This window comes from Ascaphus truei, chromosome 8, assembly GCF_040206685.1.
Source record: "Ascaphus truei isolate aAscTru1 chromosome 8, aAscTru1.hap1, whole genome shotgun sequence".
NCBI lineage: Eukaryota > Metazoa > Chordata > Amphibia > Anura > Ascaphidae > Ascaphus > Ascaphus truei.
In genome coordinates this window covers 80,202,868-80,229,257 of record NC_134490.1, presented here as the reverse complement: position 1 = coordinate 80,229,257, position 26,390 = coordinate 80,202,868, and the positions used below count along the sequence as shown (strand labels likewise).

Here is a 26,390-nt window from a genome sequence, read left to right as displayed (position 1 = left end):
ATGCATAAGAGTAGTCTTTTAATTTGCAATATTTACCAATGTAAAACTGGAAAAGTGCCACAAGTTAACCATATGTTTTTTCTTTTTGTGCCACTGGATATTGAATTATAAAGCAGAAGTGTAACATTTATATGGGCTCCAAAATATTTATTTTTAAACAATCTGATCACTGGTGTCCCAAGTTATGGTAAAAGTCTGATTGTAATTTATCTCGTACAACAGAGGAGAGTTACAGTGGCGGCAGCCTTTAACCTCTTGCGGCCGCTACCGCAGGCTTTTTAAAAATGCGGGCAGATGCGGCGTTTTTGCCGCTGTTTTCCGGCGCCGCGGGCGCTTTCAATGATAAGCGCCATTAGCGCTTGTCTGGTGATGCGGCTGACGCGCGGAAAACCCCGACACAAATTGAAAACATCCCCGCATTTTTACGGGTAAGTAGGAGGATAGGAGGGGCCGCAGCAGTAATAGGATCTTAGCAGAAATCTGGGACATTTCCCTTCAGGTGCTTGAACTGTCTAGTTCTACATCTGTTGGAAGAATAAAAAGAGAGAACTTTGCTTGTTCTTAAGATTCAATACAGGCTGTGATATCTTTTTATGGACCAACAGGATAATTATTGATAAATGAAATCCTGCAAGAGCTTTCCAAACCTCACAGGTCTCTTCACATGTACTGTCTGCAGGGCTCATTAACACAATGTGTGTTTCTCTCTGCAGTGCAAATACGTTTGATCTCCCTAAATTCCAAGCTGCAGCCAGTGCCCACGAAGGTGAGTTCTTTATAGGGATTTTCTTGAGTTGATTACAGGGAGATAGAGCCGGTACCTCCAGAGCCACCCAACTCGGGGACAGATATGGGAACCGGAACCTTGCAGCTCTAGCAATGGAAATCTCAAGGGAAGGACTTGGATACTGAGGTCGAAGATTCTAGTGGTGGATGCTAAGCTCCCTAAGGCTAGAATACTCGGCTGGGGTGCAAAGAAAGAAAGAACTTTGATATTTGTTGGTTTAGGAAATAGAGGCAGAGTTGCAGATGTTGGCAGGGAGTTGTGGACAATTAAGAGGGATGATGAAATGACATAGAGCCCAGCACCTCCAGGGCTTTACAGGAACTTTCTAGAGAGCTTGGGAACTTATATGATTCTTCTACTCAGGAACACATTTAAGATTATGAAGCATTGTATGACAAATATTAATATTTTGTATTTTTTTTTCTTTTCAGTACTCTATGATTTCAATATCGGTAAGAACATTTATTAACGTTAACTAATGGATTGCATCAACATACCTACTGTGAACCTGCTTTGAGAGATTTAAACGTATTGAGTCATATGTGAAAAGGAACACTGGAGCGCACCAGATATATTGTTGAACAAAGGGAAAGTAAATATAAAATTATGATATTAAAAAAACACAAACACACCAGTGAAGTGAAAAGATCAATATGTACTCCAACACATGAGGAGTGGATCAGTGAATATCACAAAATAATAATCCACATAAAAAATTGCAAAAATAATAATAATATATAGAAATATATCAAATAATATGTATTGAAAATATAATTCCCTTGGCTGAAGGGGTAATCACAGTACGTGAGGTTTGCTGCTTAGAAAGACAAATGGCTCAGCATCGCAATCTAGGAACAAAAACGCAAATAGAGCGCACAACTCTCATAGTGAAGTAAGTATTGTATATTCAAATTATTAATAAAGAGGTAAATATTGCACATGCAAAAAGGAAATTAAAAACAAGCTTCTCATATATTGCACCAAAGTGCTGGCATTTCTTAGGGGCAGCTGCCTCCCTCCACAGGCTTTATTGTTGCATGATATAGCTTAAGTTTCAAAATCCAGATACGTCTTTCTCAAGGATCTCTGCATGGTAATGCACGCTGTCTCGGATGCCATCAGAGGCAACATGGCAGCCGTGCACCTCAAGCGGGGACGCTCAAGGATGACGTAAGCATCAGGTGGAATTCAACAAACCAGAGACCTCCTCAGCTTGAGTAGGGAAAAGTATATCCAGACAACTGGTCGGATCAAACCATTCCTAGCTGGGGAGAAATAGTGTCCAATAAACTCCAATGCATTTCGTGGCCCACTGCTCTGATGATGTGGCAAAGGGCCACTAAATGCGTCAGAGTTTATTGGACATTTGCTCCCCAGCTAGGATTGGTTTGATCTGACCCTGATGTTGGGATATACATTGACCTAGATACAAAATAACAAGGTCCAGAGGCACCGGTGATCCAGAAAAGAATCCCTACTTACAATCACTCAACATCACTCATACGTAGAAAAGTAATTTAGATGGATGAATGGGTAGTAGATAGTGAGTTGAATATGTTGTAATATGTAGCGATGTTAAAAAACCTTTTAATAGTATCAAAATATATAACATATGGATTTAAAAAATGTCCCGTAGGTAACAGCAATGTTGTCCTGGGGGGCTTGAATAAGCCAGTAGACTGAAGTGACCCTACTAGAAGGAAGGGAGTTTCTAAACCAACTCTCCCACGACCACGCTATAATACAAGCTATGTTAATTTGGTATACCGTGGTAGGAATGGTTCCAATGTGCATATACCGTGGTACTAACGGTCATAAATTTGTGGCCTTGACTTGGCCTTAATCGGAGTCTGGAATGTAAGAAAAACCCCTTCCAGTGAGTACCGTGGTAAGAACGGTTCTCTTGGACCTGATCAGCACAGACCATGGTAATAATGGTTACTATGGACCAGGACAGATAGGTCAGGGTACAAGCTGGAAAAAAAACCCACCAGTTGCAATAATTATATTGCTGTTAACACTGATGTGTGGATGGGAGCAGTGTAATATGCCAGGGTCAATATATACAGCAGAATTGTTGTTGCCTACGGGACATTTTTTTAATTCCTGTATTTTATATTTTAATACTATTAAAAGTTTTTTTTAACATCGCTACATATTACTACATATTCAACTCACTATCTACTACCCATGCATCCATCTAAATTACTTTTCTACATATGAGTGATGTTGAGTGCTTGTAAGTAGGGATTCTTTTCTGGATCACCGGTCCCTCTGGACCTTGTTAGTCACTTTTTTTGTATCTATATGTATGTTTCCCTACTGCACCATTCACTCCTACTATTTTTTGTAACCAGACACCGACCAGGAGTGCTGGTATCCCATCGTTCTTTCGATATACATTGACCTACTCGACCTGAGGAGGTTTCTGGATTGTCAAATTCCACCTGATGCTTACGTCCTCTTTGAATGTCCCCGCTTTCCACTCAGTGTGCGCGGCTGCCAGGTTTCCATCTGACGACATCAAAGACCGCGTGCAGTACCATGTGGAGATCCTTGAGAGACGTGTCTGGCTTTTGAAACTTAAGCTGTGCGGTGTCTCGATACAGCCTGTGGCGGGAAGAAGCTACCTTTAATAAATGCTGCCACTGTGGTCCAATACATGATAAGCTTGGTTTTAATTTCCTTTTTGTGCATGCAATACTTACTCCTTTTTATTAATCATTTGAATATAGAATATTTGTTTCACTACGAGAGTTGTGCGCTCTTTTTGTGTTTTTATTGGGTCATAAGTACATTCTTTCATGGTGTCACTATGGCCCAGATTCAATATAGTGAGAAGTAGGGTAAGGCACAGTTAGCATGAATAAAAAATGAATACATGGTTAAATTGGCAATGTATAATATTAGAGAAAAAGCTACAGGTCACTGTTTCATAATGTCACACTGTAACCATACAGTAGGAGGGATCAACTCAAAGGGTCAGACGGCCTATTGGTTTCTGTTTTATTGTGTGACTCCAGTGGGAGGTAAAGACAGACAGATGGGGCCTACAGATTTAGCAAGATTTACTGTTCCCGGCGCCTTCCATGAACAAGCAAAAGTATGCAGCACCTGGGAGCAATGGAGCTGTGGGGGGGTCCATGCTTCTGTTTGGAACCCCAGCAGCTTTAATCCTTAGGTGCTGTGACCTCTGCGGTCAAATGACGTAGCAGCAGCACCGCAGACAGTAAGTGTTGCTACATCTGTATGTCCCACACTTCGCCACTGAACAGTGGGCAGCGCTTGTTGCAATAGTGGGACAAACGTACAGTACTAGTTACTTTTTTTTATTTTTTCATTGTCACTTTTATATATTTGTCCTTCAGGATCCGTCTGGGAGTCGCATGACCCAGTGGCAAAATCAGGAGTCAGAGCGTGGCATCGTGGCGTTAAATTACCAGCTGAATAGTGAGGCTGCTCTGGGTTCCTACTCTGTCACGGCTGAGACCGCATCAAGTGGTTCTGTGAACCAGGTGTTTTCGGTTGAAGAATACGGTACGTCCGTTTACTTACTTCTTAGGCACCCTGCAGGTGTCAGGAACTCTGGTTGTAAGAATAACTCTTCATGGCTCACATGGATGGCGATCACTATGAGGGAAACGTTGCTGACTTTGCAGGCTTTACTGATTTAGCTCATTGGACAACGTGATGAAAAAAATCAACCAAATATTTTTTTTTTTTTTTAAGTCAGTGCACAGCTTGATGACAGGGATTACGTGCAAAATATAAAACTCAATTTATTGGGCCCATAGCAAAAATTATAAGAGAGGGAAAATGGAACCTCTAACGCTGACCAATGTGTTGATGCAATCAATCCATGTATAACTCAAACTGTACACCTTGTGGAAATGTAATTCTAACTCTGGATACCAATTAATATTTTCTAATTATACTGTGGTTGGAAATATGTTTAGAATATGTGCTTGAGCAAAGCAGAATGCATCATTCAGATTGCCTGATTCCGGTTACCATGCTGTATAATTCCTTATAACAATCCTGTGATGTCACTCATAGAGAATTTGTTTCTATGTTTCAGTGTTGCCCAGATTCGGTATCTCTATGGAAATTCCCACCGTCACAACTATACTAGATGAAATTATATCATTTAAAGTGACTGCCACGTAAGTGAAACTTGGGTAACTCCCTCATGAAGAGCACTGTGTATTCATAAAGTTATGTGGTTTATCTATACATCACTTTACCAATTCTAGGCTAATGTTTAAAATGGTGCAAAACATGTGCAAGTCTATAAGAAAAGGATGAACTTTGGTTATACTGCAAATATGGCAGAAAATACCAATTACATTGAAATAATTAAAACATTTTTTTGAATATCACAAGTTAGTGGTTAAAAAATCACAAATATTCCTCCAACCTCAATGAGTTCTGTGTATCACCCCCTAAATATTAGTGCAAAGTGATTATTTTGTTGCAAATTACTAGGCGGAGTGTATGTATTTATTTACTTTGTGCCATTTCTTGTATGTCTGCGAGGATATGAGCTTGGGGTGGAGTTACACGTTCATGTTGGCACAGGTATATGAATTAAGAAATGTGCAGCTGGAGTTACTATTTTTTGCGGGTTTCCTCCGTTGCCTTAAAGATGGCATAGGAAATATTTTAGCGTCAGAATACAGCACATTCTGTAACAGTACAAATACTTTCCGCGCATATGGAGTGAATCACACTAAGAAAACTCACATTTATTTTTATGTATATGCTTTAGAGCAAACGCGCTTCTTCATATGTAGCCCCTCTATGTTTTTATGATGGTAGTATCTTGGTATTTATATTCTGAAGAGGACACAACTCTTTATTGACTTCTTTTTGCCTCTATCCCGCTCTCCCTCTCAGGTACACATATGGCCAGCCTGTCCCAGGGTTGTTGAGCGGGAGACTGTGCAGGAAGTATAATACATATTATCCTGGAAACAGTTGTAACAGGAATCCTGATGGCATTTGTGCTCCCATTACAGGACAGGTGAGTATTCAGATACAGTACCGCCAGATCTAGCAACCATAGGCAGGAAGCCTAACGGAGAACAAGTAATATTCGAAAATATCATGACGGAGCATAACGAGAAAATCACTGCTGGCGCCAGTTATGGTCCTGCATCTTCAGGACACAAGGAAGTCCTAGTGGAGGAGATTTACAGTATTAAGGAGTTATAAAATCTGTAGTTTACAAAGCCTGTGTAAAAGATACAAAATATGTCTAGTGTAAGAATGGCGGTGAATAGAGATGGATGATTTTTGAAAGAGGAGGATGTCTGCTGAAAAAGGTGCACCCTGGGAGATATGCTAATGACTATACAAAGAATATAATAAGAAGGCACACCCCACACTTGCTAAAAGTTTGTCCACAAGAACTATACTGAGTTGACAAGCTTAAGGAACATCATGAGTCATGGTGTCCAACCCAACAGAATTAGAACCCACATCATCTGCTACTCTGTGCAGTAGCTCTAGCAGTGTGAGCTAAACCAGCTGATGGCTACCATCACTGTCACTGCATACTTTTGTGCTCTACTTTTCACGGAGTGCTCATATCTTTACAAAGCACTTTATCCTCTTCTAGGATAGAGATCCATATCTAATAAGCAGTTTTCAGCCATGAAACACCTTCAGGCACAGGAAGACAGAGTCCATTTATTGGACTAGGCTGAAATGTATTCCAACACCAAAGGTGCCTTTTTCAGAACACTGCTTAGTAAATATGGCCAACTATCCTTAAAAATGTATAAGATTAGAAGTGCTAACTTAAGTCATCCCAGCTCACTTTGTTATATTTCTTTATCTTTGCATCTGCTCAAATTTTCTGTGCTTCAGCTTGTTTTTTTTACTTCTGTGTCAGACATCTTGTGTTTTATTTAATCTTATCTGGCCTCAGTAATGCAGAGCCCTCACTACATGTTACTTTGTGCTTGAAGTGCTTTCAAGGTTACAATCAACAAAATAGATATCCCTTGGAGATATGTTAGTAGACAGCTACATTAGTGCTACCCCAGCAGATGATTTAGCTCACACTGCTAGAGCTTCTGCCGAGAGTCTCCTCCTTCTCCTCCTCCATTTCTGGTCTGTAGATTAAATATGCAGGTAGGGTTTTCCAACCTGCACACAGGTTTGTAATCCGCTGAGCGGATTGTCAGTGATAGGGGAAAAAAACTGTGTGAAATGGATTTAATAGTGGATTTCTATTAATCTGCTCGGATTTTAAATATACAATCCACAGGTGGATTTTGGTGTGCGGAAAGGATTTAGGTAAAACAATCCGCGTATTGGATTCAGACAGGTTCGCCCATCTCTCCTGGTAAATACACCTGACATGGACACCTGCAGAACATATTAATCAGAGTTGAGATAATAGATCTAATGTCAGAATTATAATGCCAGTGTCCAGGAGCTAAAACAAAATTCAATCTATTCTTGTTGAAGTTTTTTTAACACACAAGAGCTGAGTGTTTATTTTCTTTCTTTCCCAGTTGGGGTCGGATGGTACATTTAGTGGCACCGCTGACTTAACCCAGTTCCAGCTGGAGCGATCAGGACTTCAGATGAGCTTCAATTTTGATTTCACTGTGATTGAAGAGGGCACAGGTAACATACAAACAAGTCTAAGTGTCACCTACTGTAGAAGGAATAAGAACGTACAGTGTTAGTCAGAGGAAATAGAAATTATTTGTTAAGAAATAAGTGTTGAGCAGAGTTATTTTTTAAGGCGCTAAAGTTCTGGCATTGATATTGGTCCTAGAGCAGTGTGAATTTGTGATAGGGGGTGATACATTGTATTGGACGTGCACATCTCGCCTTATATGGTGTACAATAAAGTAACCTAGAACACAAATCTGAGTGAGGTGCACTAATGTACTGTATAGTCGCAAATGCTATTTATATTCTCGTACACAACAAATGTGGCTTTTGTTTGTTGTGCTGCTGCAGGAATACAAGTGACAGAGTCTCAGTACGTGAGGATCTCAAGTCAAATTGCCCGGATCGATTTTGACTATCAGGATATGGAGCAGCATTACAAACGGGGCATCCCTTATTTAGTTACGGTAAGTCAGTCAGTGATTTTAGGGCCTAGTTTAAGTAATCATACATAGCACTGTGTGCCTGCAGTATACTCAGAGCAACTGAATGTAGAGGAGAGAGATCTATAAATGTGTTCAAAATTGGTTTTACCTTCATTTTTTGTGTTTTTTTCCTCCTTTGTTTTGTGTTCTTTGCAAAATGTCACCAATTTTTCACTCAACATTTCACCAGAAAGACTGTACATAAAGGGCTGCATTACTTTGCACATTAACGTTTAATGTTTAGCATATTTATTTTGCACATATATACAGAATATATCAGATAACTTTATTTCATATAGCGCTTTTCTGCCAATGGGACTCAAAGCGCAATGTCAAGATCAATGTGTTGGCCATATATATATATATATATGGCCCCACTTTTAAAATTTTTTATAAATTCCTAATAAGAATTGAGTGTGTGAGTGTGTGACTAGTCTGGATGGGTGACTGACTGGGTGGGATACTGACTGACTGATTGGGTGGGTGACTGGCACCAATACATTTTAAAAAGACCCCAATACATTTTAAAAAGACTCCCACCACCCCAATACATATACAAAATACCCCACCTCCCCAATACATATACAAAATACACCCACCCTCCCAATACATATACAAAATACACCCACCCCCCCAATACATACAAAATACACCCACCCCCAATACATATACAAAATACACCCACTCACCAACCCAATACAATATACAAAATACACCCCTCCCCCCAATACATATACAAAATACACCCACCACCCCAATACATATGAAATTCAGACTTAACTTGGGGATGGTGTCAGGAGGGGGGGCAGTGGATGTGGAGGGACAGTGGATGTGGAGGGGCAGTGCATGCGTAGGGGGGGCAGTGGCACCCAGGCCATGGGACCACCGCACCCATCTCCCCCAAACATCCCCCCCACTCATACAGCCGCCAGCGGGCTGCAGCGGTAACCAGGGAGGGGGGAGCGCCAGCTGCACGGCCACATTACACCTACCTCCCCGATCGAGGGAAGCCAACATGCCGGCCCTCTTCCCCGCGTCAGCCCAATCAGGGAGGGTTTTTTTAATTTAATTTTTTTTGTCCTGGTGCGAGCAGGGAATTAAGAGAACCGCAGCACGGATTGCCAGCGGTCAAAATCCGTTGCCGCGGACGATCGGGCGACCAAATTTGTCGACACATATATACACACACACACACATATTTAAGCATTGGCCATTCAGTAAATACACTATTTATATTTCAGTTGCTTTTAAAGGATGCGAATGAGAAGCCGATCAGTAATGAATTGATAGAGCTGCAGGTTAATGGAAAAGTTGTGCAGAATCTAACCACTAATGCAGAGGGGAGAGTGGAGTATGAGATTGACACCTCCAATTTTGTACAAACAGAGCTTGTTATCCAGGTAAGTACATTAACACTACCGGCCTTTGTACATAGTGCCACAGGCAAGTGATGTCATACACACCCAGCACCACAAAAACACAGTAATATGATGCTGTAAAAACTTTAATATAATACTATAAATATATCAATATGTAATTAAACTTCTGCACATACTGTACACGGTCAGCTCAACAGTGCTGCACCACACACCCCAATGTCTCCCTTACCCAAAAAATCCTGATTTAGCGAACATTAGAGATATACAGTAATTGCAAACTGTCCGATGTTGGCCCATGAAGCAGTGCTATACTACGAGAACCATCGTAACTCTCTGTGCACAGGACATACTTGAAAATGAGAGGTAAAACTGTTTCAAAATAATTAACATTCCATTGACTGAACCATAAATTGCCTTATATCACTGCTAGGTGTAATAATGTCCTTTGTAATTATGGGTCCCTCTCCCTTAAATCTGGTGACTTTTCTTGGCATTCACTTGGCACCAGATTTCCTTGATTTTTAAGTAAATATTACAAATCCAATTGTCACTGTGTACTTGTATTTTTTTTAAATACACAAAAAAGCATAACAAAATAAAGAAAAAAGCAAACGTTTAAGGGTGCATACAATAGGTTCTCTGGTAGCACCCTCCAGGATTCCACACATATAATACACAAAAATGGGATAGGTAACCTACTGGAGCTGATTTATTGATTTCCGCCAAATGAAGCGTGCATCTGCTTGTACCAGGCTGTATCACTCTTTCCCATAGCAATGCATTTCGGGACAAGCCACCCCTCCTTCCGACGGTATTCACTACTACTCATGTGAGCCATGGAGGCAGGTGTACAGGTTACTGATCCCATTTTTTTGTTTTTATATAAATAAACCGCCTCCAGTCACCCGTTATCAGGGATACATCCTGAAACGTAGCCAAAAATGAATCTCTTTTGCATCCTCTCTGATACGTCCCATTTTTCCAAACAATTTCTATCTCCTCGATAGAACCTTTTTCATCCTGGGACATCAATTATGTAGACTTGAATATGTTGTAAACATGTGTACCCGGTGCTTTGAACACATGATTATAGTCACATAAATAAAAAATAGTTTTCACTGCCAGCACTATATTCCCATATTCACATCACCAAGTACTGTATATACCATGATGTATATACACAATGCTATGTATACCATACTGTACATTACTAAACACTCTCTCTCCCCACCAGGCCAATTACAAGAACGGAGAGCAGTGCTTTGACTCTGGGTGGCTGAGTCCAGTTTATTCCAATGCTTATCGCTCAGTCCCCCGGTTTTACTCTTGGACCGGGAGCTTTGTGGATGTGCGGCCTCTCCATGGGGAGCTGAGCTGTGGGCAGAGTTATAACACCAGGGTGTTATATTCACTAAGCAGAAACGGAGTTGGGGAGGGAGTCAACACAGCCACTTTCTACTACCTGGTGAGTGAGAAAGAAAAAAAGAGATAACGGGAGAAGAACTGAATAAGAGAGAATATAAAGAGAGAAATTGAGAGGACACTGAGGAATTGGGAAAAGAGGAGCATACAGAACATTTGTGTATATATATAATGTATTCATTGAATCTGGTAAATGAAATCTTTCCAATTATGATTTTAAATGGTGAATTTAGCAATATTTTCCTAAAAAAAGATCTCCAATGTGAAACGCCTGCATTTATGGGGATTTCCCAATTTTGCTGAATTGCAAGTTCTGACATCTGTTACCATTCATTCCTCTTTATTCTGTTCACAATAAATAAAATGCATTGCGGATTACCCATGCATCACTATGGCTGGTCGCGCTGCCACACCTAAATCCTCTGCGGCACCGTGTTTTTTAAATCTGTACTCACGTGTGCTCCTGGTATCAGGAAGGTGACAATGGCCTATTGGGATTAACACAGCGGGGGTCCCTGCAGTGTATTGTATTGGTGTTTTATAACACAGAATAGAAGCATGGGTCTCCGGAGCTGAACCGCACTAATTTCATAATTTCAGCCTCAGGGACTCCCCTGCTTCCTAAATTACAGGCTCTGTTATGGGGTGCCGGTATCTCCCTGCATTGTTTAAAGGTTCCAGTCACATGGCCGTGACGCGGGAGAATTTAAACATGGCGGGGATACTGATGCCCAATGGCGGGGGGCCTGTAACCTGGGAAACAGGGGTCCCCGGGACTAAAATTAATGTTGTTCAGCTCTGGAGACCTCCTGCTTCAATTCTGTGTTATTAAAATAAAATAAAAGCTGCACGATCGCCTATTAGAGGCGCGCAGGGAGAGTGATTGATTCAGTGTCACTCTTACTGCGCGTCTCTTACAGACCGGTGCAGCCCTGTAGGACTCACACAGCACGAGTCCCATTCAGACGCAGGGACCCCCGCTGTGTTAATCCTGATCGGCCATTACCGACTGCTATGGGGTGCGCTGCAGACTGTCAAGGCATTGCACACGGTTGACCAGCCCATTCTCGAAGCCATGCGACCGACCGTAGCGCTATACCGGTATGATTAAAGGAGGGAGATTTTTGTTTTTCAGAACTTTTCACCTCTCTTCTCTCCCAGGTGATGTCAAAAGCCAAGATTGTCAAATCCGGGGAACAGCCAGTAGATCTGAGCAACTGTGAGTATTTGATCCCTCAGGGACGCAGAAGCTGGCATAATTAGCACTGTATTAGGAGCACAAGCTGGCACTCCACTCCCATGTATTGGTTTCATAGAGGATAAGCACGGACAGATTAACTGGTTGGACCTGTTATATGTTCATACAGTATATTAATATCCTGCACTGTGGTTTTTTTCCCCAAAAACCTTTTCTGCACAGCTACTGTAGGAAAATACACAGATTGGGGGAATGTTGGTTTATTAAAGGGCTTCAGCCCGACTAAGAGGAGGTCTAAAGAGGTATAGCACCTTTTCCCCACCTTAAGTGAGATCATATAGCTACCAGTGTATTCTGGTATGGGTGCATACCTGTGAGGTAGAAAAGAAGGCCTGAGATCTCCGCGGTGGTATAGGGAGACATCAGGACAGGGTACCAAGAATGGTTCGTCGGTCAGCGCAGCGCCTCCAGTCCAGGAGGATCCTGGTGCAGCCAGGTGAACCTCTTAGGCAACTCTTCTTGGTATTCATACTCCAGACATCACACCACAGAGGGTATAACTGGGATTTATTGGGTACATCATAGATATTACAGGTTCCATTCTCTGAAGACAGTACCCCGGGCTTGAGGCCCTGAGCACCCCTCCTTAGCATACCTTACCCCCTAATAGGGCGAGGCCTCAGACCACTCATGTCCAGGAGAGACTTACTGCTGCATCCTCAAAGCAGGGAGGAGAACACAGAGCCAACTCCCAGAACCCTCAGGCCGAGTTCATGGTGGCTGCTACAGACGCTTGCGTCCATGCATGCCTCCCCCGCGAGCTCCTGCAGTCGTGCGATCTGTGCCCAGGCTGCAGGAGTTGGATCGCTGCGTGCGGGGTCGGGGTGAACGTGTCACGGAGCTGGCTTGCTGAATCAGCTCACGTGACACGACTACCGCCCCAAATATCAATTGGAGTTGTTTTTGCAAAATGTTGCAGTGACAACGCTGCACTTTGCCGCTGGTGGAGTGTTCAGTTTGAACACTCCCACCGAACAACCCAAATTTGCGATGGACATATGGCCTTACACTAGCCCCTCCTTCCCAGGGGAGACCCCCTGTAATACCAGGCTGGTCCTGAACTTTATTACTGTAGGTAATACACATGTAACAACACAACCAGGCCCTGCAGGGTTTGCTCCCAACACTGCCCACTCTTTACTGGGACTTGCAGTGCTAGAGGGGCCAGGGAATTAGTAGCCCAGGGGGACCTGGCTACAGAGGTACAATACTAACTCTGTCAGGTTTAAGGCGGCTTAGAACTCATTCTAAAAGGAAGCCTAAAGTGGTGCAATACTAGCACCGCAACAAGATGTGCACCTCTATGGCTGGATTGGACTAAACCCAGGGTCACAGACTTGATACCTCTAGGGCTGCACAGCTGCAGTGATAGGGACTACAGCCTCTGAGTCTGGACATCTCTTAGGAAGCTCCTTCTTGTATTGACAACATATTTCCCTCTCTCCTGGCAGCTCTGAATGGTGAATTCTCAATCAATCTTGAAGTATTGTCCGATTTTGCCCCCGGAGCTGAACTTATTGTATACGCCATCCTGCAGACAGAGGTCATTGCTGACTCTGTGCATCTGGACATAGAAAAGTGCTTCAAGAACAAGGTAAGATCAGAGTCCTAAATAAAGGCGCCAATAGCATCAGGGAGTCTCTATGAATATATGAATAGCATTTCATCTTCTAATGTTCCACAAAAGAGGGGATTGACAACTACTCAATTATCAACCAATAACAATCATTTTATAAAAAATAAAACACCTGTGTGATGCAGCTAAAGCCGAAAAACAAAAGTAGCACAAAAAGGACGGGCCGTTTGGGACCTCCGAAACCCAACTCCCCTTCTACTAGATCCTTCGGGATCTGGATTTCCCAAGCTTGGACTGTCTGTAACATTTGCAGTTCAGTGTAATTCAGACTGAAAGCTCGTTCCTAGGATCCGAATCCAGGACAAATGAACAGATGCACACTTCTGCCTCACATTATTACTCAGGTCCTTCCCCCCACTGCTGACCGCGTGGTGCCCCTCCGGTGGCTATGAGAGGGTCCCTACCTCCTCTCTATCAGCTGTAGGGACAGCGCTGGTCCTGCTTCCTCTGACACAGGGATCCAATCAGCAAAGCAGGCCGGGCACACAGGAAGCCTGGGAGCTGCAGGTAACCACGGCAGCCCCTACAGCTGTGCTAAAGGCAATAGAGAGATTTTATTATTATTATTATTATTGTCTGGGCACATGTATGGGTTCAAATCTGGGCCAGAAACAAACCAAAACACATTTCTGTCTCTAATTCGAATTCTGTATATTACCTCCTTGTGATTTAGTTTAAATACTGTCCCCCCCAAAATCTCCCTCCCCGTGTCCCTACCTCCCCTCCCCCACCCCAAAAATTTGGATTTTGGAGGAATAATTATTTTTTCTCCATAAGTGTTTTTTGTTTCGTTTTTTTAGGCCCAATACTAAAACACAAGTGATATAAATGTGTGTGTTGCTTTTTTCACCCACCATAACTTAAAATGTGTATGGTAAACCTACCCAGCTTAAAAAATTTGCATAGCCAGTACAACCAACCTCACACTGATACCCATCAAGGTTGAAACATGCCTGTGAGTGGTTTTATTGGCTTTGCATATCCCATGCTGTGCTTAAAAGCTGTGTGAATAGAGTTGCATTTGCTTATATGGGCTCCATGTATATGGCTTTTCAGGTAAAAGGTGACACGTGTGCTCATTTGCATGTCATTTCCCAGAATCCCTTGCTGCAGTGGGAGCACTATGTACTAAGTGATAATGGTTGAAAGGCAAGGTTGCAGGTCTGTCTAGGACATGCAAATGTGCTCACAAGTGATATTCTTTATTGGCTATATGCTGACGGAGGTTTTTTGTAGCCTTTTTCATCCACCATAACTTAGTGTGTGTACATACATACATGCATACATACATACATACATACATACATACATACATACATACAAAACGGGACCTCTTTTATTTTCATCATATGCAGAGAAATCAATTAATTTTCATGAAAATTAGGTCACAGCAGACGATTGCATTTTAAGAATTATTTGATAATCTAATAAATATTCTTTGGAATTGCTGATGGAATAATGACCTCATCAAGTGCATAGTTACGAAATGGGGTTCAGCGAAGAAAATAAGCCGTTATAAAGTGCTTGAGACAGAGCGAGAATTACAGTATAGTGTAAAACGCATAAAATGTTTATTGATAAATGATGGTCGTGAGGAGGACTAAAAAAATCGAATTTGTATCGGTATCAGGAGTGGGAGCAGCTGGATCAATGCATTATCGATTATGCAATCGGAGAGTGGCATTCACGGCTTCGGGTGTACTTTTCAGCAGAAGGAGAACATTTTGAACACACATTTTGAACCCAAACTTTATAGTAATTTTAATGTTTCAGATTAGATTGCAACAGTTTAACACATTTACGAGCTACAAAGGAAAAACACCTAATTTCTTTTTACATGAACCTACTGCAGTGTGTCTGTTACTTGTTAACTTAATTGATGTCACTGTATTATGTCAACATCAGGTGATTGTCTACATTGTGCTTTTTATACAGTGTTAATCTACATAACGGACCTGCCATTGTGCACATTTTTATGGGAATTGAGTGAGACATATATAAGATACATATGATGAAAGACCAAATGCCCCTCTTTTTTCCTGAACTCAGTGTATACAGTACTTGGAGTGAGAGAAAAAAGGAGGTGGGATGGTTTGTGTTATTTCAATTGGTGAAATAAGGAGGTGGGATGGTTTGTGTTATTTCAATTGGTGAAATAAGGAGGTGGGGTGGTTTGTTCACAGGCTCACATTTTAACCTTTTACCTGCATCCCACCACACTTTTGTGTCTTTGTCCAAAACACACACAAATTGATACTGAACAAATACCAAAACACCAGTGAATGTGCCCATCCTTACACAAAATAAACAAAATATACATACTGTATGTCAATATTTAAAAAATATAGAGGAAAATTCTAAATATCATATGGTTAGGAAATACTGCTAAAAGGTGTGTGTGTATATGTGTATATATATATATATATATATATATATATATATATATGCAAATATAGCTGTATGCTCATCTGCATGTCTTAGGCAGGTCTGCAACCCCACCTTTCCCCATTATCACCCAGCATACAGCACTTCCACTGCAGCAAGGGATTCTGGGAAATGACATGCAAATGAGCACACAGTGTCACTTTTTGCCTCAATAACCATATTTATATATATATATATATATATATATATATATATATATATATATATATATATATATAATATTTATATATATATATATATATATATATGTGTGTGTGTGTGTGTGTGTGTGTGTGTGTGTGTATATGTATATGTGTGTGTGTGTGTGTATGTGTCTTTTTTATATATATGTTTGTGGGCACTTGCACTGGTGCTGTAGTTTTGGACTTTCTTTTGATTCTAAAACAATACTTCTTTTATATATTCTGGATTTGTTGAACATTATGAGTAAGTAGGTGGTATGATATGTTTTAATGGACCAACAAGTAGTTGATATATCACAAGCTTTCTAACCTCTCTGGGTCCTTCATCAGGTGTGGACAAAATGCAGAAAAAAACAATACATACAGTGTTTGTAAAAGGGATATCTAGTTGCAATGGATGTTGAGAGAAAATGGGAAATAAGATAAGGCAGAAACTGGTAGCCTAGGGTGAAAATGACCAGTAGGCACATTAGGCTACCAGGTTCTACCTTCTGTTAATTTTCACACTAGGCTACCAGTTTGTACATGTGACCAGGAGCAAAGGTAATCTAATTATTAATTAAATATATACAGTATTATAATCTATATTAATAACAATGATATAGCCTAATATGAAATTGTAGAGAAGAGACTATATTCTTATTCTTTATTCACTGTAGCAGCAGAAAGGGGAATTTCGACTGTAAACAGTTTGATTGGCCATTTCAGCAGTAATAAAATCAACCGCTAAGTATAACATCTGTGTCTCTTTCTGCCCTCATAGGGGAGGGGCATATATATGCCCTTATAGGGGAGGGGCATATTTATGGAGGGGGGAAGACAGAGAGAATAGATCAGAGAGAAAACAGGAAATGTTTCACTTTGGCTCAGCAACGTGGTTACCGTCACGTAGTCCGGAACAACCCAGAAAGAGTTGCCGGGACCTGGGTTCAGGGAAAACGGTCAATCCTCTTGTTTACGGGTTTTGGATTTTAGCCCCATGGTATTGCCCATCCTTAGAAAAAGAAAGTGAGTGTGGCAAAATGGCTGCTCTCTTTATAGTGTAAATCCTTACAAGGTTCCTCTAGGAATTTAATAACATTATTATACAAAATCTCCTCCATCAGAGACTATAATACCAGCACTGGGGACTGAAACATCGGATTATCTGGTATTTTATGGACCAAATAATTCATTTTAATGTAACCGATGTGTGTCCAGTGCTGGTATTATAGTTTCTGAGATTTGGTATAATATTATTTAGTATTATATATATATTTATTTTTATCTGTGTATCCCCCTTTGTTGGGAAGCATAAACATGAAGGATTATAGGTCCCTAGTATAAATGTCTATCACCCAGCTACTGTATGTGAAGGACGGCTTGTCTGTCTCTTCTGTGCCTCTCATTGTGAGGCCTCACTCAGTGGGATGCTATTAGTGGCTGAATTTGTTGTCCGGTTTCTTAAGGTTTCCCTGAACTTCTCTGTGGACCAAGGAGCTCCAGGATCCAATGTTGACCTGCAGCTAACAGCAGCTTCCAGATCCCTGTGTGGACTCAGGATTATTGATTCCAGCCTCCTGCTCCTCAATCAGAACCAGCAGCTCACAGCTGAGTCGGTAAGCGGCAGCGGGTAGAGACACACTAGTGAACATTCTGATTAAGCAATTTCAGATGAGTGAGTGGAAACAGAGACTAAGGTGTCTCTTGGTGTTGGAGGTTGGGGAAGATGAGGAGTGAATTGAGATGGATAAGAGAGAAACATTTTTTTAATGGGAACCGAGACAGCGCTATCTTTCTCATTGAGCAAAGTCTCTGGGGTGTTGACACATTAATGTGATACAGGCCTTTTTCTATTATAGGTGTATTATGCCCTGCGATACCTCTCCCTATATGGATATTACGTGGCAGGGTTTAATGTGGAGGAGCCCGCACCCCCATGCATTGACCCCAATGAACAAATCTTTTACAACGGCTTATATTATCAACCTGTGAGCTACTATGGAGAAGGAGATACAAATGATGTGTTCAGGGTAGGTATCTAGCACCGATCTGTGCAGAGTGTATAGGAGAATTATCTGGGAATGCAATCATTTTGATTTAATCTTACTCCGCTGAAACCTATATAATTAAAGCACCGAAATATTAAAAATCCTATGTTTTTTTTAAAATAAATCTATTCTGTAGTATTAGACAACACTGTCTGCATTATTTGTTTTATTTTTACTCCTAATGTCAATTGTAATGATTTTTTGTAATGTACTGATAATCCTTTGGTTGCTACAGCAACCATTTAGAAAGTCATATCCACTTCCTTTTTGAAATAGGCTCTGATACCCACCTTTTTTTAGCTCTGTCCTTTGGCAACAAAGTATCGCACACAGATCTGTTGCTATTACTCTGAAAGCTGTAACAATAATGTGTTACACTTAGTAACATAATGTTACAGATCAGCTGCAGCATTTCACAGACGGCAGCACATAGTTAGAAGGCGGCCATTTAGTTAGGCACACAATCAAGATTTTTCCAAATTTATAATCAAGCACCAAACGATTGCCAGCTTTGGTGAGAATGTAGAACTATACATTGCCACATGCTTTATATATAAATATAAGAAACAAAAGGGGAGGGGGGTTGTAGTATTGCTGCTTTAATTATCTAATGTGCAAAAAAAGCGAGTGGGATTTGATTCTGTATATTTAGATGGCACTTTGCTCACAATCCTGTGTATATTTATGGGATCGAGCTCAGTAAATTCTATACCCCCTTCTTTATGTTTCTGTTTTTTATTTGAGTAGCAGCACACTTAGCTAGCCGCTAAGGTAACGAAGCTGTTGTAATAAACATTTTAATACTAGTGTACGTGAGTCTAGGGGTATCCTGTGCAGAACCGCGTTGATTTGAGGTCCGGGGACCGCCTGCTTCCCGAGATTCAGGCCCCGTTATGGGTGCCGGTATCTCCTATGCATTTAAATCCCACGGTCACATGACGTGAGACATTTAAATGCATAGGAGATACCGGCACCCGATAACGGGGCCTGTATCTCGGGAAGCAGGGGGTCCCCAGAACTGAAATCAATGTGGTTCTGCTCCGGAGACCCCCTGCTCACGTACACTAGTAATACATTTTTTTATTAAAACCCTGCGACCGCTGGCGAGATATGCGCAGGGACAGGCGGCTCTCTCTATGCAGCTCTCTGTGCAGCTGGGCCCGATCGCTGCAGATCACACGGGTGAGACCTTTCGAGAGAGTCGAATATCACATCACGATCCTCGTAAATTTTGGGTCGGGGAAAGAGCCTATTCTAGTAGCCTTCATGAAGACTTTCTGAATACCATGATAAATACACTAAACAAAAACGGCGTAACAGGCCCAGAGAGATAAGACAACAAAAATAAACCGGCGCCTGAAAAATACATATCCAAGAAAATATATATATAATGAACTCTGACCAAATAGTCCAGTCCTGAATATTCAATTAGGGTCCAGAGGGATCTTGAGTGATGTCTCACAACATGTGGAAACAAACACAAAAAGCAATCAGAGTGCAACACTGCTAAATGAATAAACTAACATCACAAAGGACATAAAAAATGTAATGAAATTTAGAATAAATGAATAATTGAATAATTTTGGTAATCACTTTAGTGTTATATTTCACTCGTTTATTCATTAGCATTAGCGCTATATACACGTTATTTTTGTATTAGGCCCAGAGAGATGATTTATGACGTCTACTAGAATAAGCTCCTTAGAATAGATGTTCCATGCAATTATCTTCCTATTCATTTATGTAACACACCTGCTGGGTATTCGTTTGCCTGCAATTACTCATAATCCTTATCTGCAGCTGAACCACCTTTTGACATGTTACAATGAGGTGAAGAAAATTATGCTGGTTAAACAAATACTTGTTTATATGTCTAGAGCAGGCCTGCACAACTTGTACAGTGAAAAGGGCCAAACTGCTCTAAGGAAAACAGATTTGGGCCACACGGGTAAAATAATCATCATCATCATCATCATCATCATCATATTTCCCCCAGCACCCCTCATCATCATCATATATCTCCCCCAGCACCCCTCATCATCATCATTCTCATATCTCTACCAGCACCCCTCATCCTCATATCTCCCCCAGCACCCCCCATCATCATATCCTCATATATCTACCCCAGCAACCCTTATCATCATCATCATCATCATATATCTCCCACAGCACCCCTCATCATATCTTCTCCCCCCCAGATCATCATCATCATCATATCATCTCCCCCCCTTCCCGCCCAGATATATGAGGATGATGCTGGGGGAGATATATGATGATGATGATGAGAGGTGCTGGGGGAGATATGAGGATGGTCATACCAGACAGAGCCATAGACTGCTTTCCTGGGGCTCTGGACAACAGTTTCCATTGCTCTGCCCCAAGTGTCGGTGGCCTTTGCGAGACTCCCCCTCTATATCTCACACCCCTATCTCTTCCCCTCACCAACAAACATAATACTCCCACTCCATATCAGACACAATACCCCCTGCAAACCACCCAAATCCCACCCATCTGCGCCTCACATCACTCTCCCCCCTGCATCTCACATAACCCTCCCCCCTGCACCTCACGTTACCCTCTCCTCCCTGCACCACACGTCACTCTCTCCCCCCTGCATCTCATATCGCCCACTCCCCTTTATCTCACATCACTCTCCCCCTGCATCTCACATCACTCTCCCCCGCATCTCACATCACTCCCCCACCTCCCCTCCCCCCCTGAACCACACGTCACTCTCTCCCCCCCTGCATCTCACATCACTCTCCCCCGCATCTCACATCACTCCCCCACCTCCCCTCCCCCCCTGAACCACACGTCACTCTCTCCCCCCCTGCATCTCACATCACCCACTCCCCTGCATCTCACATCACCCTCCCCCTGCATCTCACATCACCCTCCCCCTGCATCTCACATCACCCTCCCCACCCTGCACCTCACATCACCCTCCCCACCCTGCACCTCACATCACCCTACCCCTGCATCTCACATCACTCTCCCCTCCTGCATCTCACATCACACCACCCCCCTGCATCTCACATCACCCACCCCCTGCATCTCACATCACTCTCCCCCCTGCATCTCACATCACCCACTCCCTTGTATCTCACATCACCCTCACCCCCCCTGTATCTCACAACTCTCCCCCCCCCCCCTTGCATCTCACATCATCATATCATCGGTTGCGGTTGAGGCAGCGGAGGTGGCGGCAACGGGCAGCAGACTGAGCAGAGCAGACAGACTGCACACGAGGGACGGAGCGCATGCACTCTCTAGCAGCAGACTCCTACCCTGCTGTCCTCCTCGGAGACTTCTGAGAGCGGGCTCGGGGGGGGGGGGGGGAGGGGGTGAAAGAGGGGGAGAGCGGGCTCGGGTGGGGGGAAGGAGGGGGAGAGCAGGCTTGGGGGGAGGAGGGGGAGAGCGGGCTCGGGGGGGGGAGGGGGAGAGTGGGCTCGGAAGGGAGGAGGAGGGGGAGAGTGGGCAAAGCCATCGCGGGCCGCGTGTTGTGCAGGCTTGGTCTAGAGCAAAAAGAGATAAGGTAAAGCAAGACAGAGGCAGCTAGAAAGTATGTATGTATGTATGTATGTATGTTTTTATATAATAATCTGCACACCCCTGGGCTGCCTAAAACCAAATTCTGTATGTGAATAACACAGTCTGTCATTTCAGTGCTTAATAACATCTCTGTACCTTTGATATGTCCTGCTCTGAATCCTTTCTCTCTGTATATACCCTTCTCCCTCTCCTGTCTCTTTCAGTCGGCCGGCCTGGTTTTTGGTACTAATGCCACATTACGGAAGCCGGAGGTGTGTGGCAGAGGATTTGAAACAAATATACGTCCATTGTTTATGGCTACTACTTCTGCAAAGGTGGTTGCCGATGCAGGTAACACACTTGGGGCAGCTCAGCCCTGTGTATATATGTGAATGTTAGTGCATTTTCACAGACCTGTCCCAGGGAGACAAGAATACGATGAGAAAGGATAATGGGAGAGCAAGCGAATGATAGAAACGTGCATGTGTGTAAAAGTAATGTGCTCTCTAGCATCCATGTACAGTACCAGTACTCCCGTGTTTTTTAAAGAACCAAGAAGCTATTCCCCCTACTGTTAGATAGGCTTCCTTAAAAAGGTAGGTTTTCAGGGAGTTTTTAAATGGCTTAATGCTGTGGTAGAGTCTGATGGTGCATGGTAGGGAATTCCAGAGAGAGGGGGTAGCACGGGAGAAGTCTTGTAGGCGGGAGTGAGAGGAGATAATAAGGCAGGAGGAAAGGTAATGTCATGGGCAGAACGTAGGGGCCGTTTAGGGATGTAGACTGAGATGTAAGGGGGGACAGCGTTGTTGAGAGCTTTGTACAGTAGGTAACAGCTAGGGTTTTTAATTTGATTCTAGAGGATAGGGGAAGCCAGTGAAAGGATTTGCATAGTGGCGCAGCAGAAGTGCAATGTGGTGATTGAGAAGTGAGTGAGGAAGATGAGTCTGACAGCAGCATTTTGGATGGATTAGAGTTGGTATAGGCAGACAAGGGGAATACCAGCCAGGAGACAGTTGCAGTAGTTAAGGTGGGCAAGAGTGAGGGAATTAGGATTTTAGTTGCGTCGTGAGTGAGAAAAAGATGTATCCTAGCGATATTTCAGAGGTAGAGACTGCAGGATTTAGTGAGAAAGTTAATCTGAGGAATGAAGAAAAGGGCAAAGTCATAGGTGTCACCTAGGCAATGGGCTTGGAGTGTTGATGAGATTGTGATATTATTGACATGGATGGGGAGTTTGGGTGTAGGGGTGGTAGTGGAAAGAGAGATGACACTGAAAGACAAAAGATTGTATTAGTTCACCAAGAGAAGAGGTGTAGAGTGAGAATAGCAGAGGGGGTGAAGAGGAGGAGACGCCATTGAAGGAAACACTGAAAGAGGGGCTAGATTAGTAGGTGGGAACCAGGAGAGGGCTGCTTCATGGAGGCCAATGTATTGCAGAATGTGAAGGAGAAGGGGGTGATCAACAGTGTCAAAGGCAGCAGAGAGAACCAGGAGAATTACTGTAGTAGGGAGAAGTGACCCTTAGACTTAGCTTTGAGTATGTCATTGGCCACTTTTATTAGTTCTGTCTCTGTGGAGTGTTGAGGACGGAAACCAGATTGCAAAGAGTTAAAAAAAAGTGTGATAAAGGTGCTCCTATATGAGCCAATAAAAAGTGAATAGTGATTATATATAGCTAAAAATGCTTAAATAAAACAATGATTTGTGCTCTTCTACTATATTAACCGTGCAAATGTGTTATAACAACATAAGGAATTAGAAAACGCAGCTCAACCCTTTTGAGATGGTCCAGATCTCCTTTTCTAGATTTCCAAAGTCAGGTTTGGGGAGCGCAGATTTCACCATATGTGAAAAAAATAAAAATAATATAGTGCAATCTGTTTTTAAATATGAGACATCATGGTATCAAAACAGAGAAAACCAGTAAGCTCCTAATTTATATACCCCCGAAGTAACCACAATATATATATTTGCATATGAGTGTCAAAACGGAGTGCTACTGGGCATGGCAATATAGAGTTAAAATCAAGGACAGAACATAGAACACAGACAGAGCCCAATGCTACTTCCAATGACACAGATACACAGTAAAGTACATATATATATATATATATATATATATATATATATATATCTGCATGTCTTAGGCAGGTCTGCAACCCCGCCTTTCCCCATTATCACCCAGCATACAGCACTTCCACTGCAGCAAGGGATTCTGGGAAATGACATGCAAATGAGCACACAGTGTCACTTTTTGCCTCAATAACCATTTTTAACATGGTTCCCTATAGGCTTAAGCTTGCTGCATGGTCACAGCTTTGAGCACAGCCAGGGTTAAGGTGCATACCCAGAAAACCACCCACAGACAGCTGTTTCGACCTTGATGGGTCTCATCAGTGTGGGGTTGATTTTACTGGGATGCAAGAGAGGCTTATGGGATAGGCCAAACCATAATACTGAGTTAAGTTATGGTGAGTAAAAAAAGTGACAAAAACCCTCCACAGGAAAGCAAATATGCAAATATAGCTGTATGCTCATCTGCATGTCTTAGGCAGGTCTGCAACCCCGCCTTTCCCCATTATCACCCAGCATACAGCACTTCCACTGCAGCAAGGGATTCTGGGAAATGACATGCAAATGAGCACACAGTGTCACTTTTTGCCTCAATAACCATTTTTAACATGGTTCCCTATATATATATAATATGTATATCTAAACTAAAAACATACTGTCATTTAGTTTGATTCTTCCAAAGTATCTTAAGCCTGCACACCAAACGCCAAGGTAGACCAAATCTGTGCAGGTCCTAACACTAATCAAATTCTTAATAACCTGTATAATATCAGGAAGAAAACTTTATAATAAAGCTGTTGTGATTAGCTGCATAAAAGAATAAGAAATCTACAAAGAGTAAAGCAAGAGTTGGATGAGAGGAAGTGAGTCAGGTGGTTGAATACAAGCTGCTCAAGTAGCTTGGAGGTAAAGGGGAGAAGGGAGATACGGCGGTAATTAGAAAGGAAAGTTGGGTCAAGAAGAGGTTTCTTTAGAATGTTTAGAATGGACATGATGAGTGCATGTTTAAAGGAAGATGGGAATGTGCCAGATATGAGAGGTTAAGAAGGTTACTTAGGTTTGGGATTAGTGCCCTAGAGAGGGAGTCGAGGAGATGTGAGGTAACAGGATCAATGGGGAAAGTTGTACGGTGATATGAGGAGCATGGGGACCTTGCCCTTAGTCATAGGGTTAAATGAGCATACGATGGATGTAGGTGTGTGAAGGGAGGTAGGCGATGCATGTGGAGCCTGACATGAATACATGTCTTATAGACTCAATCTTATCTGTGAAGTCGGTTGCAAGGTCTTTGTTGTGGTGGTCATTTTTTCATGGGAGGAATTACTCAGTAAGCATAGTAGCTACTGCCACATACTGATTTATCAGATAGGGGAAGAACTACTGTACTTGTAAATAGCTCCCTCAGAGATGAAAGTGGAGGGTTCCCAGACCTTCTGCTAGTATAATATATAATATAACATGTCTAAACCCTCATCCTGAGAATCAGCAGTGATCACAGCAGACGGAGGAGCGGTCACAACTGTGCGGAAATTCTTCCCTGAGGTCTGGAATTTCAATTTGACAACGGTTAGGTGAGCTACTACTACAAAGACTCAGAGTCTGTGCAACGATTATGGATACTGCACACAATGACAACATTGAACTCACATGCTGCTCATGCGCTCCCACTGCTCACATGGGTACTGGACACAAGGAGATTGTACACACACTACAAACAGCACTGACACGGCACTCAAAGACAACAGTGCACACTCGCTGTCATGCTCACACACCGAACACTCATTTGCATGTTCCCAAGTTCGCACACTGTCCATCACTGTTTTATTCTGGCATTTTGTAAAGATAGTTTGACCATATTTTCTATGTGCACTCCTACAGTACAAATCCCACACAGTGGTTTGGATTGGGTTCACCCACTGCAAAGGTTGTACAATTGTCACTTGGACCTACTGTATTATGATGCATGCATGCCAAATGAGACACATCCCCAGCTCCTCTTTTCTCTACCCACTTCTCCCTCTAATTCTTATATCTCTTCTCTTCGTTAGCGAGAGTGGTTCTATTGCGATATCACAGGTCGTCCCCCACACTATAACCCAGTGGCAAGGCTCCGTGTTCTGCGTGTCAGAGGAGGAAGGTTTTGGGATGACCAAAAACCCATCAATTTTCACTGCGTTCCAGGAGTTCTTTGTGGAGGTCTCCCTACCTTATTCCTTCGTCAGAGGAGAGACTCTGATCATTAAATCCTTTGTATCCAACTACATGGAGCAGTGCATGAAGGTGACCAGCTCTCTGTGCAGTCCTCTGTGTATAAGTTAACTCCTGGCTACTCCATACTGTATACTGCTGTGTGTCAGCTGCTCTCTGTGTGATCCCTGTGTCAGCTGCTCTCTGTGTGATCCCTGTGTCAGCTGCTCTCTGTGTGATCCCTGTGTCGGCTGCTCTCTGTGTGATCCCTGTGTCGGCTGCTCTCTGTGTGATCCCTGTGTCGCCTGCTCTCTGTGTGATCCCTGTGTCGCCTGCTCTCTGTGT

At 42.6% G+C, this 26,390-nt stretch overlaps 1 protein-coding gene across 1 annotated transcript in view; it reads left to right on the top strand.

Annotated features, from left to right (window-relative positions):
- The window catches only part of LOC142502042 (ovostatin-like), a 66,762-nt gene that overhangs the window by 12,948 nt on the left and 27,424 nt on the right, over nt 1–26,390 (top strand). The window contains exons 4-19 of the mRNA XM_075612833.1: nt 714–766; nt 1,219–1,239; nt 4,156–4,324; nt 4,866–4,950; nt 5,684–5,810; nt 7,312–7,426; nt 7,769–7,884; nt 9,144–9,302; nt 10,516–10,746; nt 11,865–11,922; nt 13,413–13,555; nt 17,673–17,822; nt 18,066–18,236; nt 22,010–22,136; nt 25,339–25,429; nt 25,907–26,138. Of these exons, the coding sequence (XP_075468948.1) occupies nt 714–766; nt 1,219–1,239; nt 4,156–4,324; nt 4,866–4,950; nt 5,684–5,810; nt 7,312–7,426; nt 7,769–7,884; nt 9,144–9,302; nt 10,516–10,746; nt 11,865–11,922; nt 13,413–13,555; nt 17,673–17,822; nt 18,066–18,236; nt 22,010–22,136; nt 25,339–25,429; nt 25,907–26,138 (2,048 nt within the window). The remainder of the gene's footprint in view (nt 1–713; nt 767–1,218; nt 1,240–4,155; nt 4,325–4,865; nt 4,951–5,683; nt 5,811–7,311; nt 7,427–7,768; nt 7,885–9,143; nt 9,303–10,515; nt 10,747–11,864; nt 11,923–13,412; nt 13,556–17,672; nt 17,823–18,065; nt 18,237–22,009; nt 22,137–25,338; nt 25,430–25,906; nt 26,139–26,390) is intronic.